Source organism: Electrophorus electricus, chromosome 23, assembly GCF_041902795.1.
Source record: "Electrophorus electricus isolate QZ-2024a chromosome 23, ASM4190279v1, whole genome shotgun sequence".
In the NCBI taxonomy this organism is placed as follows: domain Eukaryota; kingdom Metazoa; phylum Chordata; class Actinopteri; order Gymnotiformes; family Gymnotidae; genus Electrophorus; species Electrophorus electricus.
In genome coordinates, this window is record NC_137519.1 from 12992501 (window position 1) to 13013762 (window position 21262).

Genomic DNA, 21262 nt, shown 5'->3' on the forward strand with positions numbered 1-21262 from the left:
TTAACTGTAGGTCTGCACTGGTTGAGAATGGAAGCTGTTGGGGCTGACCCTCGTGACCCTTGTTTAGGTTCCCTTCTTCCTCTTCATCATCATCACGGTGTTCACGCTGCTGCCCTTCCACATGTGGTATGCCGTTGTCCTCAGCATCCTCTCCTCCCTCTCGCACCTTATTGTCCTGGCGCTGCACTTCACCTTGGTTACGCCCGCCCCCAACCTTACCAGTCAGGTATGCGTATCACTTGATTGACAGTCAGTCATCTGTAACTGGTTCAAGAGCAGTACCATGCCAAGAGCGTTTGTGTAAAGAAACTGGAGCTTAGAAAGGAATGTGATACCGAAGTTGGCCAGTGGGGACTCAGGACTTTCAGCCACCAGAACCAACAAGTATATACGAGTCTGAACTGGCACCCACTTTACAGTTTGTTTGTTTTTTTCTCCGTCTTTGTCTCTCTGCCTCTGTCCCCCGCTAGCTGATGTCCAATGTGGTTGTGTTTCTCTGTGGGGGCGTGGTGGGAGCGTTCCATAAGTTTCTGATGGAGAAGGCCCTCAGGCAGACGTTTCAGGACACACTCCGCTGCCTCAGAATACGCATGAAACTGGAGATCGAGAAGAGACAGCAGGTACAGGTTCAGTATGTGTGTACACATGCGTGCGCACACACACGTGTTTGTGTTTGAGTGATGGGTGTGTGTGTGTGTGTGTGTGTGTGTGTGCGCGCGTGTGCGAGATGGGCTCTTCTACTGTCCTGTATTCACTGCACCAGTCAAGTGTTCCTGACCCGGTTTAGATGTGGTTAGCTTTCCAAAGCCTGCGCTTTAAAACCTCTATTTTTGCCAAGTTATGGATCTAATTCAATCCTTTTATTCTAGTTTTCATGCGTATGAAAACATTTATGACCTACCTGTAAACCTGGTTGGAGTTCTTGCTTTTCATAGCACAGATAATTGAGTCATAAGGCTGAATCAATGATTCATGTGCATTCCCCTGCTCCTTTCACATGGTTTCAGTGCCAGCTGGTGTCATTTGTGGCGACTGGTCCTTACTGTTGTGATGGTCATTTGTGGCGACTGGTCCTTACTGTTGTGATGGTCATTGCACCATAGTCTGACTCCACTGGGGCTTCCAGTTCAGTGGCTCTCATACTGGCCGAACCAAAGCAAACAGAACAGAAAGAAAATACGCTTGCCTGTCTGTGTGTGTGTGATTGTTTAGATGGATTTTCACATGTTGATTCTGTTTGTTGTTGGATCCACTGAAAAGTGGCAGAGAGGGGACAAGTGTTGCTAGACAAGAGAATGGAGTAGAGGTGGTGCGTGTGTGCGCATTTGTGCGCACACTTGTGTGCCAAAGAGGACACTTCTCATAAACCTGTGAACCAATTTAAATTGATTGCTGTTACAGCCATCTTTTTATTAACACCCATATGGATAAGAGCAAAATGATGGTACCATGTAACCCAAACAAACATTCTCTCTCGTGCACACACACACACACACACACACACATACACACACACCATGTCCTCAGAAAACTTTGGTTGGGGGAGAGTACAGCCTCTGTTCTGTTGGAAGATAAGATCTGAAAGTGTCCCATTACAGACCCAGACTCCAACGGCACATAAAGGAGAGTCCTGCATCTAAGAGCAGCAGGGGGGCATATCTGGAGGGAGAGAGAGGCAGAAAAAGCCTTCAGGACACTGACCACTACGTTTGAATCGAACCCGGGGTTGACTTATAGTCTGTGTGAGGGTACACCAGGGCAACAACAGTGATCCTCAGCAAACCATAAGCACCTGAGCCCTGTCAGACCACACCAGGGGACGCTGGGGGTCTCTGTCTACAGTCACTGTGCCCAGAAACACGTACCCTCGGAAAACGGTGGCGCCACAATTAAGAACCTAGTTTGAGGTACTTAAATCAGTTGTGGCAGTAGAGCAGAAATTGGTGTATAAAACCGTGTAAGTAAACCCAGGTCCCCTTGGTAACACCATTCGTTCTGGCTCCTGCTGGCAGCCAAGGCTAGCCTTTGGGCTGGCATAGGATTGGAACAGCTCTTTGCTGAAATACTGAATCATTATTGAATGAATACTGCAAGTATTGGTAAATAATTACTAGGGTGAAGAATGACTAAAGCATTAGCTCACTGCTGAGGTTTTTAATTGAGGTTCTTTGTGTTGGGTCTCCTGTCCCGTCTGAATGACACCTTCTTTAACGTGTGTGTGTTCAGGAAAGCTTGCTGCAGTCAGTGCTGCCTGTGTACATCTCCATGGAGATGAAGCTGGCCATAATGGAACGCTGTAAATGCAAAGATAAGGAGGCACATCAGCGACTGGTCAAAGACAATAACTTCCATAGCCTCTATGTCAAGAGGCATGAAAACGTCAGGTAAACATGCACGCACGCGCAGACACACACACACACACACACACACCTGCCATGTCCAGAGACACAAGGCTCATTATCTCAATTTCTGTCCACATAGGCTTTATGTTTATAACTCTACCAGGCAAACAAAGAACAAGTAACATGTGTGCGCGCGCGTGTGTGTGTGTGTGTGTGTGTGTGTGTGTGTGTGTGTGTGTGTGTGTGTGTGTGTGTGTGTGTGTGTGTGTGTGTGTGTGCGCGCGCGCGCGCATCTCATCGGTGAGAGAGAGAGACAGGGCGAGTCCAATCTCAGTTGACTCCTTGTTCTCTGGAGACGGCTTATGGATTAACATTCTGAACATAAACCCACTCTGCTGGTCCGCTTCAGTGTTTCTGACCATCAAATGTCTGTCGTGAACCTCATCACTGGACAGTGATTCAATGACAGGGTTTGATGTCCGTGTACTCCAGCTTTTACACTACAGACATGCTCACTCGGTCTCCTACGTGCATGGTTTTAGGGAGTCGCTAACATCTGCGGTTGCTCTGCTTTGGAACTGTTCATTTGGAAAGTCATGACCTGTATTTTGGATTTCAGTAGTGAGTCATGCAAGAGGCATAACATCCCATAATCTTAATGTGTATGTGTGTATATGTGTGTGTATGTGTGTGTGTATGTGTGTGGGAGGCGGGTGCATCTACAGATGTGATCATGCAAACTCTCTTCTACGAGGTGAGAGAACCGAAAAGCCAGTAAATCTTCAAGCATTTCTCCAAACACTGCCTTTAAGGAGCTCATATTTCTGACTCGTCCCAGTCAGACACGTCTTTCCACAAACCATGAAACTAAACTCATCTTATACGACCCTTTTATACCTTTTCCCCATAAAACTGTTTAATGCAGATTTCACTGCCTTGCCTGTCGTTCCTGTCCCATTACATGATCTGACTAAAGACATGTGCAGGGAAACACTGTCCAGTGAAAGCTGTTGGCTTTTTATTACTGAACATATATCGGATGTCTATTCTCAAAACCATGGTTTGTCTTAATGACAGTACAGCAAATCCCCTCCTTTTGGCTTTCGCAATAAAAAGTGGTCTCGTGTCCCTCCCATAGACTTACAGATCACAGACTCTGTTGTTTAAGGGTATATCGATCAATTCACTTATTGGCATTGTAGCTGCCTCGAATTTCATATGGTACTATTATGTCACCTTCAAATGAATCAGATCATTCTAAAAAAAAAAAAAAAAGGCCCAACAGACTCCACCTCCATGCAATACTTGTGTGTGTGTGTGTGTGTGTGTGTGTGTGTGTGTGTGGGAGCCTTGCGTATGTCTGGATGAACATCTGAAGGAAGCAGGTGTAATTCACACTTCTTTTTTTCCAGCTTGTCCTGTTATTTCCATCATTGTTTCTAAGCTCATTGATTGTAGACTGATAATTGATTTGATTTCAGTTTCAGTTGATTTCTGTTGTCCTTTCAGCAACATGTTGACACCTAGTGTGTTGGGTATTGTTGGGTTTTCAAAGGATTCAAGCCCACACTAATCACGCAGCGTCGTACCATCCCATGCAAAACTGCTGGTGAGGTCTAACGTGTTTAACTATGCATGGGTTTGCGTGAGTGTCAGTCCAGGAACCTCTAACCTCAGATGCGTGGTGACCAGATGAGCACAGCTGTTAAATGGATTGACCGGACCTGATTTCGCAAACTGTTCTGGAGAATTGCTCTGGGCACAGAAGGCATAAACTCCTTCACGACCTCACCTTTAGAAGATGCCTGCGATCAGTTCACTCTCCACAACCCTCACCACCGTCACAGTGTCCAGCTCCAGGGTTGCGTCACTAGAAAGATGCTTGCTATGCTGTGAACTGTTTGAGCCACACAAATTGCTCTGTTCTTTGATCGTTGCTGGTAGGACGTGCGTTTGGTGGTGTGATATTGCTTTTGTTAAGAACACCAATGGCTTCTCCACAAATTCTGCATACTGGTTTTCCTTCCACTTTAGTAAAAAATAAATCAGTTGCCCATTTTTCTTGAGACACATGACACTCGTCGTTGACTTTTCATCGCTTAGCTATTTCCACAAACTAGACCTTATTGATGCCAGAGACGCAGATATAGAATGCAACAGCAATCACGGTTCTTGCAGCTGATTGGACAATTTGAAAAGTGCTCATTTGATTTAAATAACAATCAATGGTTATTGCATAAAGCCAAAACATTTTGCCATTAAAAATCGAGTAGATACCTGACAAGTCATATATACAGTTGAGTGGAGGGGTGTTCCCCACCACGCTATGAGGGACTGTAGAAATCAGGAATCTATTTTTTGGAGAATCTTTTCTGCAGTTAGAGGAGCAGGCATCAAAGAGCTGCAGGAACCTGCAGAACAATCCTTTTATGAGATCGGCTCCCGCCAAACATCTGACAAGCATTTGCCCTCATTCTTTGCTTTTTCTCACTGAACTGAAGAAAAAAACATTACAGATGTATGAGAGTATGGAATTAATCATTCTAATTTTCAAAGCATGCAATAAAATGATGCACTTTATATAATTGAGTAATGATGTAAGAATTGGGTAGCTTATGTATTGTGTAATTCTTTGGTTCCCTCTCTCTGTCTCTCTCTCAGTATCCTGTATGCGGACATCGTCGGCTTCACCCGGCTGGCCAGTGACTGCTCCCCTAAAGAGCTAGTGATCATGCTGAATGAACTCTTTGGAAAGTTTGACCAGATTGCAAAAGTGAGTGCTGTTGTGCTTCTCTCACTGGGGTCTCATGATTGCTTTGTGAATAAGTAAATCAAATCTTGCATTGACGGTCATTACCTGTTTTTCACTTGTTTAATAATTAGCAGTAAGTGTTCAGTTTTTCTGGTATGAGATGAATCGTACCAGTGTTACTACTTATGTCTTATGTCTTCAGTGTAGATCACCTGCAAAACACTGATGTGTGTGTGTGTGTGTGTGTGTGTGTGTGTGTGTGTGTGTGTGTGTGTGTGTGTGTGTGCATGCACGTAGGAGAATGAGTGTATGAGGATAAAGATCCTAGGTGATTGTTATTACTGTGTGTCTGGGCTGCCGGTGTCTTTACCCAACCATGCCAGGAACTGTGTCAAAATGGGCTTAGACATGTGTGAGGCTATTAAGTAAGTCTACATAAATATGTAGCATTTATACACACTCAAACAATGTGGCTGGATATGCAATAAAATATTCACAAGATTTTCAACTTAATATCTGTAGGCTTGTTCGGGAAGCAACAGGTGTCGATATTAATATGCGAGTGGGCGTGCACTCTGGGAATGTGCTCTGTGGTGTGATTGGTCTACGCAAATGGCAGTTTGATGTCTGGTCACATGATGTTACTTTGGCCAATCATATGGAGTCTGGAGGGTTGCCAGGGTATGTACAGGAAACAAACACGTGCACACACCAACCTCAGTTACACCAGAGTTCGAATTCTCAGATGAAATCTCTGCTTCAATACTCAGTCCAGTTAGCATTTTAGAACGCATGGAGCTCTATACACTTCCTAGATTCCTGCTTCTTACTATATTTAAAAAGGCAGTCAAGTCAGAAATGTTTCCTTGGAAGCCTGTATACATACAGACGGAACAGGGGGATTGATCACTCCAGCCAGTGTAGACATGTAAACATGCTGCCATGACATCGCTCTGCTGAAAGTGCTCCGGCCGCTGTCTGGATTTCTCCTGTTGTCTCGGTGCGGTGGGGTCCAGCCGGGTGCACATCACCGAGGCAACCCTGAAGCACCTAAACAAGGCCTATGAGGTGGAAGAAGGTGATGGTCATCTGAGAGACGCCTACCTGAAAGAACTCCACGTCAGGACTTACCTGGTCATAGATCCCCGGGTCAGTACACACACACACACACACACACACACACCGCTCTCTACCTGAAAGAACTCCACGTCAGGACTTACCTGGTCATAGATCCCCGGGTCAGTACACACACACACACACACACACACACACACACACACACACACACACACCGCTCTCTACCTGAAAGAACTCCACGTCAGGACTTACCTGGTCATAGATCCCCGGGTCAGTACACACACACACACACACACACACACACCGCTCTCTACCTGAAAGAACTCCACGTCAGGACTTACCTGGTCATAGATCCCCGGGTCAGTACACACACACACACACACACACATACACACACCGCTCTCTACCTGAAAGAACTCCACGTCAGGACTTACCTGGTCATAGATCCCCGGGTCAGTACACACACACACACACACACACACACACACACACCGCTCTCTACCTGAAAGAACTCCACGTCAGGACTTACCTGGTCATAGATCCCCGGGTCAGTACACACACACACACACACACACACACACACACACACACACACCGCTCTCTACCTGAAAGAACTCCACGTCAGGACTTACCTGGTCATAGATCCCCGGGTCAGTACACACACACACACACACACACACACACACACATACACACACCGCTCTCTACCTGAAAGAACTCCACGTCAGGACTTACCTGGTCATAGATCCCCGGGTCAGTACACACACACACACACACACACACACACACACACACACACACACACACACACACACACCGCTCTCTACCTGAAAGAACTCCACGTCAGGACTTACCTGGTCATAGATCCCCGGGTCAGTACACACACACACACACACACACACACACACACCGCTCTCTACCTGAAAGAACTCCACGTCAGGACTTACCTGGTCATAGATCCCCGGGTCAGTACACACACACACACACACACACACATACACACACCGCTCTCTACCTGAAAGAGCTCATGCATGCACACACATCAACACTCTCTACCTCACCATCAGAACTTACCTGGTCATATTCCTCTGGGTCAGTACCAGAGCTTGACTGAGTTCAATTGCGTATTTTGAATTATATTTTGAAGCTTTTCGTGGCTAATAAAAGAATATAGTCTAGAGAGGAGCTTCATGGTGAAGGTACACAGGATATGAAATAAACAAAAACATACGACACTGTTGGCATAATTTGCACGTGTGCATGCATGTGTGTGCAGTCGAAGGACCCTGCCCAGAGTAGTCGCAGCGTCCCCAAGCAGCGTGTCAATGACGTGCTGAAGATGCGCGCGTCTGTGAGAATGACGCGCTACCTGGAGTCCTGGGGCGCCGTTAAGCCCTTCGCCCACCTGCAGAGCAGAGAGGGATTCATCTCCGACGCCCTGGTCAACGGCAAGAACCGCTGCAAGGTGCGACACACAAACGCAGATAGATATAGACGCAGCTTTGCATATGAAGATGGGAAAGTTTGCTGATTAGTAGTAAATGTTGCCATAATTGTTGCAGTATGTTAATGACAATTACTGAAAAACTAATGAAATGAATGAGAGAACTGATTTTGACCCTGATCAGGACATCCCTCTGAGATCAGCTCCCCTGAAAATCACAGAGAGGTAAGTAGGACACATGGGAACTGTGTGTGTGGGGGGGGGGGGTGGTATATGGTAGTGTGTGATAGATGACCCTAGACCGTTCTGTCTGTCTGTCTCGCGCCTCTCTCTCGCTCTCTCCCTCTCTCTCTCTCTCTCTCTCTCTCTCTCGCTCTCTCTCTCGCTCTCATTTTCTAAATGGTGTTAATAAGTTTGCTGTCTGACTGTTGGTCCTTGGCAGCTTTGATGAGTCTCTTGAGGAGCCCCTCCCCTTGCCTGCCCCTCCATTCAGCAACAATAAGTGAGTGGAGCCATTTTGGCTCGGCCGGTTCTCCTGGGGCCACAGTTTTGGAACTAACATCCCAATCTGACACTGAGCTTCCCCGACTGGACCCACAGCTAGCATGAACCCTAACAGCCACTCTGGCACCTGAGAGAGTGCCTTCAGGTCCCCACATGGTTACTGCATAATGTTAAGATGGGAGAAAGTGTGTGTATGTGTGTCTGTGCGTGCATGCATTTGGGTGTGGTGTGGGTTTGAAGGTGTATGTAGGTATGTGTGTGTCAGGAAATGGCTGTTTCCCTTCCAAGCTGTATCAGGAAACATTACTGTCTCACTTGGGGGTTTAAACTAACACAAGGCATCCTGCATGCCACTCCTGCACACACACACACACACACACACACACACACACACACACACACACACACCCACACCCATCCCAGTACTTCTTCCTTACCCTGGTAGCTTGGCCTGAAGGATTTTATAACCAGCATGTTGCAGCTGCTCCCGATAATGTCACCCCCTCCCCCAACCACCTGCCCCTGGACTGCCTTCCACGCAGCACACACACTGTGCACATCAGTGTGCAAGTCTAACTCCACTAACTCCTCCTGTAGGAACAAGTCCCAGAAGAGCAAGTTTGATGAGGAACTACACAACGAGATGATCACCACCATCGATGAACTGAGCTCCAGCAAGTGAGTCTCTCTCTCTCTCTCTCTCTCTCTCTCCCCCCTTCCCTCTCTGTTGTCTTAGGGCAAAATGGAGGTTTTCTGTACATGTGTGCACAATCAGTAATACAGCCTCCTCCAAGTTTAATCTGTGCATGTGAAACCCTGCTTGGAAAAATATCAGACATTTCTTCCTCAAACCGAAGTGTGAGGAGGAAACATTAAGCTTGCGTTAAACATGAACCCCACATTCTGAGGCGTGCGCGTGTGTTTCCTGCCTGCAGACAGTGGGTGAAGTCCGAGGAGATCTCCGGCCTGACGTTGTGGTTCACCAAGCGAGAGATGGAGAAACAGGTAGACTGAATCACAGCGACATCACTGAGCAGCCAGCTGAGTGGTGGTCCTGGGTCCACCTACGCACGTGTACATGTAACACACTCAGAAGAACACACTGTTGGTTTTCATCAGCACAGAAATCACAATCAAGGTCTCCTTCACCTAAACGTCAGATAGAGTGTTGCTCTCATGATATAATGACCCAGGGATTAAAAGAACACAATAAATTAATATAGTGAATGATACCTTGTGCTTTAATGCTGATGGAATTCCTAAGCTCTGCTAATATGAATTAATATAAATTAATGTGCTTCTGAAGAACCACCCAAAGAGATCAAGGCAACAAATATTGTGTGGGTGATGCGTAGGAGAGTCGTGTCACTTCTTCAGAGTCTGTCGTCCCCATCCCCTGCTGCATGCCCTGTGTCTTCGGGTCTCAGCACTGAAGCGTTCACCTGTACCTGTGTCTCTCAGTACAGGACTATAGAAATGCCCAGCTTCAGGTACTACGTCGTCTGTGCCACCTTCATCTTTCTCTGCATCTTCATAGTTCAGATGTGTGTCACCAAAGAGTGAGTGCTCGCGCACACACACGCACGCTCGCGCACACACACGCACGCTCGCGCACACACACGCACGCTCGCGCACACACACGCACGCTCGCGCACACACACGCACGCACGCGCACACACACACACGCTCGCGCACACACACGCACGCTCGCGCACGCACGCGCACACACGCACGCTCGCGCACACGCACGCTCGCGCACACACACACGCGCTCGCGCACACGCACGCGCACACGCACGCGCACACACACGCGCTCGCGCACGCGCACACACGCGCGCACACACACGCGCGCTCGCGCACACACACACGCGCTCGCGCACACACACACGCACGCTCGCGCACACACACACGCACGCTCGCGCACACACACGCACGCTCGCGCACACACACGCACGCTCGCGCACACACGCGCACGCGCGCAACGCAGACTTTGATTGCCCGACGGTTCGCAGGGAGGGGTGTACGGGTGTGCATCTGTGCATGCATAGGTGCGGGTGTGAGCGTGCATGGTGTGTGACGGTGCATGTGTGTGCGTGGATGGTGTGCAGAGGTGCGGGTGTGTGTGCGATGCTTGGGTCTAAGAGCTCTTGTGTTTCCCAGGCGGAGGAAGCTAGCTGTGGCATTTACAGTGCTGGTCTGCGCTTTGCTGCTCACCCTCGGCATCTGTTTTGCGGGTCACATTCAGGTTAGTCCTGGTACCTGGTGCTTTTACACACACTCATTATGGCTTACCTGGCTGGTGTGGAGGGTTTTTTGTGGCCAAATAATAAACAAAATAAACAATTGTCTTTTCCTAATTAGTATAAATGCTTTTTTTCCCTACTCAAAAAATTCACCTCCCACATAGAACCCAAAGAGGCAAAATCTGAGATTAAGGTTTAGTGTAAACATAGCAGTAAAACAGCGGAGAGAAAACCATAATGATGATGGTACTAGAAGAGATCCAGACGTGTGTGTGTGTGTGTGTGTGTGTGTGTGTGGTCCTTATGTTGAGCCTTTTATATATGCGGGCACACATTGTTCTGGCCTGTATGTTTTGTGGAGTATGTCATGTGATGTGACCATACTTGCCTTTGATTGGCTGGACACTGTTTCTGGAATGCCTGTGGCCACTATAAACAGACTGACATTTGCCATAATATCTCTCTCCCTCTGTCTCTCTCTCCCTCTGTCTCTCTTTCTCTCTCTCTGTCTGTCTGTCTGTCTGTCTGTCTGTCTGTCTCCATCCTCCCCCCTTCCCCCCACATATGCATATAATGTTCCAGAAAGTCTATGGGCCTACCAGTGTGGTTTGTCATTCTTTTTGTTTATTTCTGTGATGCACTGATGGGATTTCTCTTCCTCTCTCTCTGAGAATAATCAGGACAGGGTCAGATAAAATTACAATTAATCAGAAAACATGCTGTCAGTTTGTATTAATACATGTATTTTTCCGGTTCTTTTTTTCTATCCCTTTTTCTTTCTTAGAAGTTGTTCCCAGAGAAGTTCGAGTCCTGCCAGTGGTTGCCAGCTGTGTCGGAGGCGGTGGTCAAGAGACCTTTTGTGCGTCTGCCCCTAGTAACCATCGCTACGACAGTTATTGTCATCATTGCTTTGTTCAACCTGGTAAATAATATTCTATATAGTGGAGAGGACAGGATGCCATTGAACAGTTGGATCAGATAATTTTGTTTGTCTGTCAGTCATGTTTCCTCTGTTTTACAGAGTGCTAAAGCGCCAAGTCGGTGTCCTAATGAGTCCTACTCTGCTGGCGGAAATGGAGGTCACATAAATGATGAACACCATGTATTTCCTGTGGGTAGCATGAACACACTCATACACACTCACTCACACTCGATTCAGACAGATTTGGCGCGCGCTCTTTTTTTCTTCTTCTCTGCCTCATCTCTCATGACACACCGCATAAAAACACCGTTGTCTAGGTAACTGCGTTAACGCCTTTTATTTAATTTCTTGCGAAGCCGGCAACACGGCTCACGTTTTGTGTGAGGAATGGCACGTGAAGCCTTCACTTCCTGAAGTGTGTGGTTTCCTCTTCCGTCCCTCTGGCATAGTACTCCGTATACAGCTGTATCCTGGCCTTACTGGTGTGTGCCGTGTTTCTGAGAGTCAGCTTCGAGCTGAAGGTCGCCTTCCTCTTCATCGCCTGTGCCATTTATTACATCATCATCTGTACCCAGATTGATGTGTATGCCACCCACAACTGCCATCTCTATAACAGCAGGTACATTCAGTCACATTTGGGATTTCTGCATAGTGACGTGTGTGTGCGTGTGTGTTGTGTATAGGGATGCAGAGTAGATTTTTGATCCGTCTTCTGTTTTGATGGTTATCACAGCAATAGTAAGAATGCTACAGCAATAAGCTTCAATATGAAAATCTGCAGTATTTTTTTTATTAGATAGTGGCTCTACATTTGCCAGTTTCTGTATTTCCTGTGTGTGTGTGTGTGTGTGTGTGTGTGTGTTGTAATTGTTGCAGCTCTGATGGTTCTGGGGATGAACCAATGAATGAAGGGCTAATGAAAAACTCACTGACTATGAGCTGCATCTACATCACTCTCTTCCTGTTCACTATGCTGCTGATATCACGCCAGGTACTCGCACATCTCCACACCAGCCTGAGTTAATGTGAGTTACCCCCTCACATTACCTATACCATAGACAGCACAGGTGTAGTACAGCGAAATGGAATCTCCAGTGAAGAACATCTGTAACAGTTTGGAACCAGTACTTCACATCTGATGTCGACTTCACTAGGGGAAAGGTCTCCAGCTTTGCACACGCATCACACCGTCACCGTGACCCTTTTGACCCCTCCCAGGACGAGTTCTGCTGTCGGCAGGACTTCCTGCTGAAAAACAAGAACCGCATGGACAAGGATGCCATCGAACTGTGCGAGAACCTGACCCGCCTGCTCCTGGAGAACGTTCTCCCTGCACACGTGGCTGCGCTCTTCGTGGGCGAGAACAAAAAGAACGAGGTGGGACTGCCGTCCACTAACACGTTACTAAACCAGAAGTACAAGGTAGGACCCTTGAAGGGCCATGTGCCAGACCACCCCTCCATACACGCCGCTGGACCACTCATGCCTCTAGTGCTAAAGAAGAGCTGTGTCTTCTCTAAGCAACCACCAAATTATTTGGAGTGTGTGTGTGTGTGTGAGAGTGTGAGAGTGTGTGTGTGTGAGAGTGTGTGTGTGTGAGTGTGTGTGTGTGAGTGTGTGTGTGTGAGTGTGTGTGTGTGAGTGCGTGTGTGTGTGAGAGAGAGAGACAGTAGTCAGTCGAGCGCATTGCTCACTTTAACTTTAGCTTCTGCTCCAGTCAGAAAATTGTCCAGGAATTCTGAGTGTTTTGGGTGATGATGGCAGCAGGCATCTGTTACCCTGCTGTCTGAATGATTCAACTTGAACTCTGATTATTTGGAGAGGCACGGCTACTTGTTTGGACGTGCCACACCACACCCCAGCATCGCATTCAATACCATAGCATACCATTTCCTTCCATACCGTACCATAACGTGCTATTCAATACCATATCATGGTGCTGATTTAACTGGAACATGCCGAACATACCAGGAACTGGCTGTTAATCTGTAATGCCATTTCCCTTCTAGCAATGTTAAAGTAGATCAACAAAGTTCTAGATGTAATGTGTGTTATTATGCCAATGCTAAACATGCAGACTGTGAAACAAAATAAGGGTGGAATTTTTGGACACAGACCACTGACTCCTGGACTTAAATGACTGTGTCGGTGGTGAAGCTGAAAGTGCTCCCCCGGGCCCGACCTTAACATCCCTTCACCAGTCACCCATGGCCCAGTGTGGGAGGCCAAATCCAGCCTCCTTAGAGCCGACTAGTAGCCTACAACCCCCCCCCCCCCCCCCCCCCCCCCACACACACACACACATTGGGTGTTTAGTGACGTGGTCGTGATTGGTGAAGTGTTTGGTGTATGGACTGTTCTGGTTTGTGGCCCACTGTCCTTCAGAACTGTGCTGACTGATGTATGTTCACAAGTTACGTGGGGAAAAGGCCCCAGAGTGCAGCTTGGCAGTGTGTGGCATTAGACCTTTGGCTACCTGCCACTACCGCTGGCATAGTCCGTATTTTAAAATGACACCTTGTGCACTCTGGAATCGCAGGAAAATGCTTGATGCTTGTTTTGAAAAAAAAAAAAGAAGTATGCTTAGTAAAGAATGTCTCATCTCATTATTTAGTTAAAAAAGTGCAACTATTAAAAAAAATAAATAAATAAAGAAGGAAAGAAATGACCAGAGAGCTGACCTACTTTCCTTTTTACTGGAAACCTCATACACTAAGAATATGCACACACAATTTGAAAATCCCCCGTCTGAAAATCTGATGCACCCATGGAATGTTACTGTTGCCTACATTCATTTCACATGGCACTCTGTGTGTCTCACCCGCCGCCTGTGTGCTGGTTGCTGTACTGTGCTTGAACTTGCCTAAACTATTAATGTACTAATATAATACATTCTGTACTGCGTGACTCTAAGAACTCTGTTTATATGTGTGTTCTCTCCAGGATCTGTACTACAAATCGTACGATTGCGTGTGCGTGATGTTTGCCTCGGTACCTGATTTTAAGGAGTTTTACACAGAGTGTGACATCAACAAAGAGGGGCTGGAGTGTTTGCGACTGCTCAATGAGATCATTGCAGACTTCGATGAGGTGGGTTATTGGCGTACCACTGCAGTACAGCCGATTTGGTGAGCTGGTGCCACAGGGCCAGGTTACGGCCGATGGTTACGGCTAATCCTTCAAGCTAAACGGCTCCCTTTCTGCCATGACTTTACAGACGATGCAAAAACTAGATGTCATTCTACGGTGTGTCATCATCTGTCTTTGGTCCTCACTGTAGTTGCTGTCTAAGCCCAAGTTCAGCGGCGTTGAGAAGATCAAGACCATCGGGAGCACATACATGGCTGCCGCTGGCCTTAGCGGAACACCTGGACAGGAGATTAACCAGGTGAGGTTTTGTAGAAGTGGCTGATTAAGACCAAGCTTCACAGTGGACCCCTCGGGCTTTTATAGTGCACATCATGAAGGTGGAGTGAGATGCAGTCAATGTGTGGGAACAGGAAAAAATGGGAAAACTGAGCGACTTTGACGAGGGCCAAACGGTGACAGCTAGAGCATCTGCAAAACGGCAGGTTGTATGGGGTGTTCCCCGTGTGCAGTGGTTCATATCTACCCAAAGTGTTCCAAGGAAGGACAACAGGGTCATGGGTGCTCAAGACTAACTGATGCACGCAGAGAGCGAAGGCCAGACCGTCCAGTCCGATCCCACTGAAGATCGACTGCGGCGTGCACTGCTGAAAATGTACGTTCTGGTCATGTTAGTAAGGTGTCGGGACACACAGTGCGTCGTAGCTTACCGCGTATGGGGCTGCGTAGCTGCCGACTGGTCAGAGTGCCTATGCTGACCTCTGTACACCTCCGGAAACGCCCACAGCGGGCACATGAGCTTCAGAACTGCACCGTGGAGCAGTGAGAGAAGGTGACTTGGTCTGAAGAATCGCGCTTTTACATCATGTGCGTTATTTTACTTATCCTATGACCGTAGCCTCTCAGCTGGGTAATGCGTCCTACCAAAGTTCGACGGGGAATGGTCCGAGGAACACACCGGAGAGTTCAGGAAGCTGACTTGGCCTCTAGGTTCCAAACGCCTCAGTCTGGTCACACATCTGTGGCATGTCCTGGAAAAACGAGTCTGATCTTTGGAGCCTCCCACCTTGCGAGGACATAGGAACTATCACTAATGTCTTGGTGCCAGATACCAAAGGACACCTCATGGGTCTTTTGAAGGCTTTGATGGCTCAGAGCTGTTTCGGAGGCACAAGGGGACCCAACACCCATATTAGGCAGGTGGTTTTAATGCTCTGGCTGATCAGCGTGTGCAACGTTGCTACTCTCCTCTGGCTGTCTGTGGCTTCTTAACAAGCACTCAAAGGTAATATACATGGTAGTTGCTATTGGAACACAATTATGGTTCTGCTAGTGTTAAACTCCGCACAGACGTGCGCTGGCCCGTGCTACAGTAGCAAGGCACTCCACACTGCAGCTTTTACTAGCGCATGTGTGCTGCCCTCTGCCACTTCCTGACACACCCTGTAACGGTGAGAGGTTTGTCTCACCAGGACCGCGACAGACAGCATGCCCAGATCGGGATCATGGTGGAGTTCGCCATCGCCCTCGTTGGAAAGCTGGACGGCATCAACAGGCACTCGTTCAACAGTTTCAGACTACGTGTGGGTGAGTGTGGTGGACAGGCGCGCGCGCACACACACACACACACACACACACACACACACACACACACACACACACACAAAGTATCATTACCTGACCAGGGATGCCAGACAGGAAACAGACACACAGGCTCATTAATTACCTAAATAAATTCTTACCAGCTGAACCATTCAGTCTACCCTGCATCCTCCACAGTAATCGGGTAATTGGATGTGTTTGTGTTCTGCATGTCCTTATTAGCCAGTTTCATGATGAGGTTTGGAAGACTGTGTTTACAAGACTGTTACCTACAGCTCACATATCTAGTGACACGTTAAACAGCTGTGCAACAATGGCTTTGAAAATTCAAATGGGTTATGCGATGAGATTGTTGATGTCTGTTGGAAACGGAGCCCCGAGTTGTTGGTCATCTGACGTACGGTTGGCGTGGTGGTTTTCTTTGCTATAGCAGCAAACATCAGGGGTTTTGACTCTAGAGAACTGCTGCTAATAGGGGATAAATTCAAGGTCCCAACCATATTAGACAATAAACATCATGCATTAATATTTGAGGGAACTTGAGTTACCAAACCAGTTCTCTCAAGCTTTTTTTCCTCTTGGTTTTTGCATAAATGGAAATATTAAATAGCTCTCATGCACTTGATCTGGGATGACCTGTTTCATAAACACTCTGCGTCACAGAGGCCAAGTGCCTAATGTACATCTGTGGCAACAGTCAGAGGGGAAAACTGGAATAGCAGAGAAATTCACAGAGTTCTGCTGGAGAAGAGATTTTATTAAAAGCACATGGTCCTTCACCAGCAGTTGATCTGAGCTGAAGAACCATAAAGAGCAATTTTGTCCCCTACTGTTCCCATGGATGAATTTGTCCTGTATGCATGTGTATGTGTATCATAGATAAATGAATTAATTCTTAGCTGTTTCAAACCAATAATATATTGTGAAACTATTACAGTAACTTTAAATGTGGTAAGAAAAGCTTTTATGCTGTCCAGTCTACACATCGATTCACTTCTGGTTTTCTATGCACATATTGGGCCTGATTTTGGACTAAATGTCCGAGGTCTGTGAGAAATCTATATCCAAATTTTAGTTTGGAAATAGGTTTAATTTTTTTTCCCCCAGCATCACCTTATGTATCTATTGGTATTTCAAGAAGTGACTTTTTCTACTTATAAGTAATCCCTGACAGTATTTTTTAGTTTTCCTTACATACCAGAATGGGCAACAGTGTGGTCAGTAATGTCATAGCTGCCTTTTGATACCATAGCAATTGAAGCATAGACCATCATTAAGTGTTCTCACGGTACTCCCATGTATATACAGGTGTTGTTGCATTGACTAAGGGGCCTACTGGCAAAAATGTTTTTGAGGGTTTTTTTTCGTGTTTTTTAAAGGATGGTGCATGTATTTATGTATTTTCAGGGATAAACCACGGCCCAGTGATAGCTGGTGTGATCGGGGCTCGTAAGCCACAGTACGACATCTGGGGGAACACTGTGAACGTGGCCAGTCGGATGGAGAGCACTGGGGAGCTGGGAAAAATCCAGGTACCATGCAGCAATGCCCCCTACAGAACATGCAGGAGTAACGTGCACTAGGGCTCCGCAATACAAACAAAAATATCATATCGTGATTATATCGTTGTATTGCAGTTGCAATGTACCTTGTGATAAAGCTACACTGGGGAACTCTTGATGTGACATGGTTTCAGACTGGTCTATATTATTTGACCAAAATTGGATACCTTTTGTTGAATCATTTAAATGTCAGGCTTCATAAAAAGTCAAAAAAACATTTGAGATCAGAATCCACACAGCCCACAATATTTGTTAAAACTGTGTCTTAAAACTCGTGGCCTACCAGGGTCTGTCTGATTCTGGGCTGGCTGGATAATGACCCACCTTCAGATGCTTTGATGTTTCGAATTAGCGGTCGACCAATATGGGTTTTTAAGGAGCGATGGCAATATTTAGAGAGCAGGCTGATATCACAATTGATACAGTACAATTGAATTAACATTGATAATAGATGAGACACAAAATTTACTAAACTAAAATGCACATTTAATTAACGAGAGAGAGAGTTATTGCTTGCACTGTCTGTAAAAAAATAACTAAATGAATGTCCATAGGTAATCAAATTGGCAGGGTGCATGAGAGTTGTAGTACAGCACTCTAGTTAACTCACTTTTCTCACCTTCTTTCCAAAACTGCTGGAAGCCCATAACGTTCACTCCTCAACACGCTGTTGGCAAGGTGATAACGTTTAACGTCCTGTTAACAAGTTAAATCTCCCATTAGCAAATACAACCGACTGTAGCTAATGCTGGGTGTCTTTTTATAACTATCAAATCGGTCACTTAGGTTAGAAGATTGTTGAGTTGAGACGTGAACAATAGTTTTGAGCCCTGTAAGATAGCTAGCTAGCTAGGTTAGTTGGATAAAGGCTTGCTAACATTACAATTCCCAAATAACATTCGTATTTTCTCACTAAATGACCAGAATCAATCTAATGCTAATTATCTCTAAATGGCATTAATTGGCCATCACTATTTAAAATGAGTGAAAATAAGCTGCAATGCCTCCCCTGTAAATGAATGCATCTCCAACATATCATAGCAGTTACATTTATGGCATTTAGCTGATGTGTTTATCCAAAGCAACTTACAATTATTACTGAGTACAACTTGAGCAATTGAGGGTCTTGCTCAGGGGCCCAACAGTGGCAACTTGGCAGTGGTGGGGCTTGAACCAGCAATTTTCCAATTACAGGACAAGTATTTAATCACTGAGCTACCACTGCCCCTTCATGATGGGAAACTAATGCATTTACAGAAATGGCCAAGAAAGACTACAATAGCCTAAGATGAGCTTAACCTAACCACCTAAACTAAACCAAGATAAGCTTAGCCTAACCACCTAAACTAAACCAAGATAAGATAAGCCTAACTACCTTAAACTAAACCAAGATGAGTTGAGCCTAACCTAAGCAGTGGTGCATCCTGTACCGAACAAAAACAATTGCTCAAACTGAATCAAAACTGATTCTGATTTATGTATAGTTCCCCAGTAGTTAGCCACCGATTTAATGTTTTTATGAACACATACTGTCTTAATTGTGCTAATAAGGTGGTACATAATTATTATGCACTGGTCTTTGAATCTGTCCTTTTTGTCTTATGTTCATATCAGTTATTGTGGGTGAGGTAAGGAAGCTAAAACTGAAATTAGAGATGAAAACAAGCCAACTCCAACATTTTGTCAACAAACAAAACCTTATTTGCAGGAAATTACACCATCATCCGCATTTTTATAGTCAAATTGATGGAAACATGCTGCTGAGCAAAAAAATGTGCAAATGTCTTTTCCAGAAGCATCAAAAAAAAAAAAAAAAAGTTTTTGAGACTAACATCGAGCCTGCTGCAGTAGCAGGTTTACGTGAGGGGTGTTTTTGTGCTTTGTTTTAGTATCTATGTTCGGTTCCCTTGACCACCGCTGTAAACACCTGATATTCAGATGGGCTGTTTCCGAGTATATTTATGGCATGTCAAACGAGTGAAATGAGACATTTGCCATAACAGGAACTGCCCTTTTAAATGCTTAATAACTGAGCTAGAAGCAGAGTAGCTTTATCCTGTGGTAAAATAACCGCGGCGTCCTCTCTAGGTCACGGAGGAGACATCGTCCGTCCTGCAGAAGCTGGGCTACTCGTGCGAGTGCCGGGGCCTGATAAATGTGAAGGGGAAAGGGGAGCTCAAAACCTTTTTTGTGTGTACGGACAAGCAGCAGGGAATGAGCCTCAGCTGAACCCAGCACCACTGGTACTGACCCGGCCAGCCCAACTGTTCCACGCACATCCACACACACGGCTATGGGAGTTTTCTCTGTTCCTGGTATCTCTTTATGGATGTGGCATTCTACCACCATCTTGCTATATTAACTTGGAATGGGTGTTGTGTGTTGTTTTTGATGTTCTATGTTATGTAATTCTACAGACAATGCTGCATATCGGAAGATCCGTACAGATATGTTAAAAAGATGGCAACCAAACTGTTTGACTCGTGAACGTGAACGTGCACTTGGACACCCAATGTTTGAACAAAAGGAACGGACTAGTCTGGCGTCCACGAGGACGCTCGCGCTCACTGATCTTGCAATCATCTGCAAAGACCCTGATCTCATCTGATCCTTGTCAGCTGCGCATGCATCCGAGCTCGCAGGAGAGGAAGTTTGTCTTGAACATTGTTGACTGCAGCCATCGTCCGTTTGGCTTGTGTCTGAGATTACTAGCAGATGCCCTGACCTGCACAGACCCAAACATGAAGGAGCATAATTTCTGGACTCATTAGCACATGATGTGAAGTCTTTGGAAAAGTGGATTGAACTCCTCCTGTGAAGCTATGGCCAGATTTACTCCTGAAGGACTGTTCTAACCTATGCGCATCTATAAAATGTTCTAAAAGATGTTGCTAAAGCTAACTTCTCTTCCCTGTTGTCTCCCATGATGTGATGGTGTTCTGCCTTTTGGTATGGTGGTACTTAGCCAAATTCTTACAGAAGTCTCTTAAATCTTGCTGTCACTGGCCTGTAGTCTCAGTACTGAGTCAGAAACAGGTATTTACATGTATCAAATATGTAATTAAAAAGATTAAACTGAACATTTGTTATCTACTATGGATTTAAAAAACAAACAAACAAAAAAAAAACAATGGCTTCAGAACAATCAGCTAGAGGGTGAATTGTGTCTCAACGAGATTTCTACTTACCTTTTTAAAAATGTTTTTGTATCTTGACTAACTGCCATCATGGTCTCTCCCATTTGAAAGCAGGGTCATACTGGTTGCACTTGTTAATGGCCAATCTGCCTGTCATTGCTGTTACTAAGCAGCATAGTCAAGTTCAGTGTTCTTGCTATGTGAATAAGTGCTTATTTAAAGGAGGGAACACGTTACTGGGTTCAGTACACTGTCTATAGAGAAAGACATGAGCAAAACCATGGGCCTTGCCTGTACTGTACCTTTACTAAACTAAAACCAACAGACTGAATTTTCCGTCTTTTGTTGTTTAAAACGGGCTGCTTCTGTCTTCTGTCTGCAGTGTCTGAGAACTGTGTCTGACTTTCAAGTACCTACAGTATCAGTATGGAATAAATGATTTTACACCTTTCAAGGGTTTCTTGGTGCCATTCCATTTTAAAAAGCCTGCTTGACAATAAAAATACTGTAGAGTACAGCAGAAGAGAATTCGGGAACGGGCGTAGAAAATGCATCCCAGAGGTATTTAAACTTCTTAAACACCTGGCCCAC

General features: G+C 45.9%; 1 protein-coding gene across 8 annotated transcripts in view; it reads left to right on the forward strand.

Annotated features, from left to right (window-relative positions):
* The window catches only part of adcy7 (adenylate cyclase 7), a 44983-nt gene extending 23858 nt beyond the window's left edge, over nucleotides 1-21125 (forward strand). For 4 of the 8 annotated variants that reach the window (XM_081706312.1, XM_081706313.1, XM_081706314.1 and 1 more), the window contains 24 exons: nucleotides 68-226; nucleotides 471-620; nucleotides 2227-2384; nucleotides 5004-5115; nucleotides 5392-5519; nucleotides 5617-5775; nucleotides 6111-6243; nucleotides 7448-7636; nucleotides 7800-7840; nucleotides 8058-8117; nucleotides 8717-8797; nucleotides 9055-9124; nucleotides 9581-9678; nucleotides 10279-10363; nucleotides 11146-11283; nucleotides 11383-11472; nucleotides 11733-11902; nucleotides 12160-12274; nucleotides 12502-12660; nucleotides 14227-14373; nucleotides 14564-14671; nucleotides 15843-15957; nucleotides 17380-17504; nucleotides 19623-21125. In XM_081706312.1, coding sequence (XP_081562438.1) covers nucleotides 68-226; nucleotides 471-620; nucleotides 2227-2384; nucleotides 5004-5115; nucleotides 5392-5519; nucleotides 5617-5775; nucleotides 6111-6243; nucleotides 7448-7636; nucleotides 7800-7840; nucleotides 8058-8117; nucleotides 8717-8797; nucleotides 9055-9124; nucleotides 9581-9678; nucleotides 10279-10363; nucleotides 11146-11283; nucleotides 11383-11472; nucleotides 11733-11902; nucleotides 12160-12274; nucleotides 12502-12660; nucleotides 14227-14373; nucleotides 14564-14671; nucleotides 15843-15957; nucleotides 17380-17504; nucleotides 19623-19763 — 2931 coding nt within the window. In that variant the 3' untranslated portion in view covers nucleotides 19764-21125. The remainder of the gene's footprint in view (nucleotides 1-67; nucleotides 227-470; nucleotides 621-2226; nucleotides 2385-5003; nucleotides 5116-5391; nucleotides 5520-5616; nucleotides 5776-6110; nucleotides 6244-7447; nucleotides 7637-7799; nucleotides 7841-8057; nucleotides 8118-8716; nucleotides 8798-9054; nucleotides 9125-9580; nucleotides 9679-10278; nucleotides 10364-11145; nucleotides 11284-11382; nucleotides 11473-11732; nucleotides 11903-12159; nucleotides 12275-12501; nucleotides 12661-14226; nucleotides 14374-14563; nucleotides 14672-15842; nucleotides 15958-17379; nucleotides 17505-19622) is intronic. The other 4 variants (XR_014119585.1, XM_081706316.1, XM_081706318.1 and 1 more) reach the window with 4 other exon arrangements.
* The last annotated feature ends 137 nt before the right edge of the window (nucleotides 21126-21262 follow it).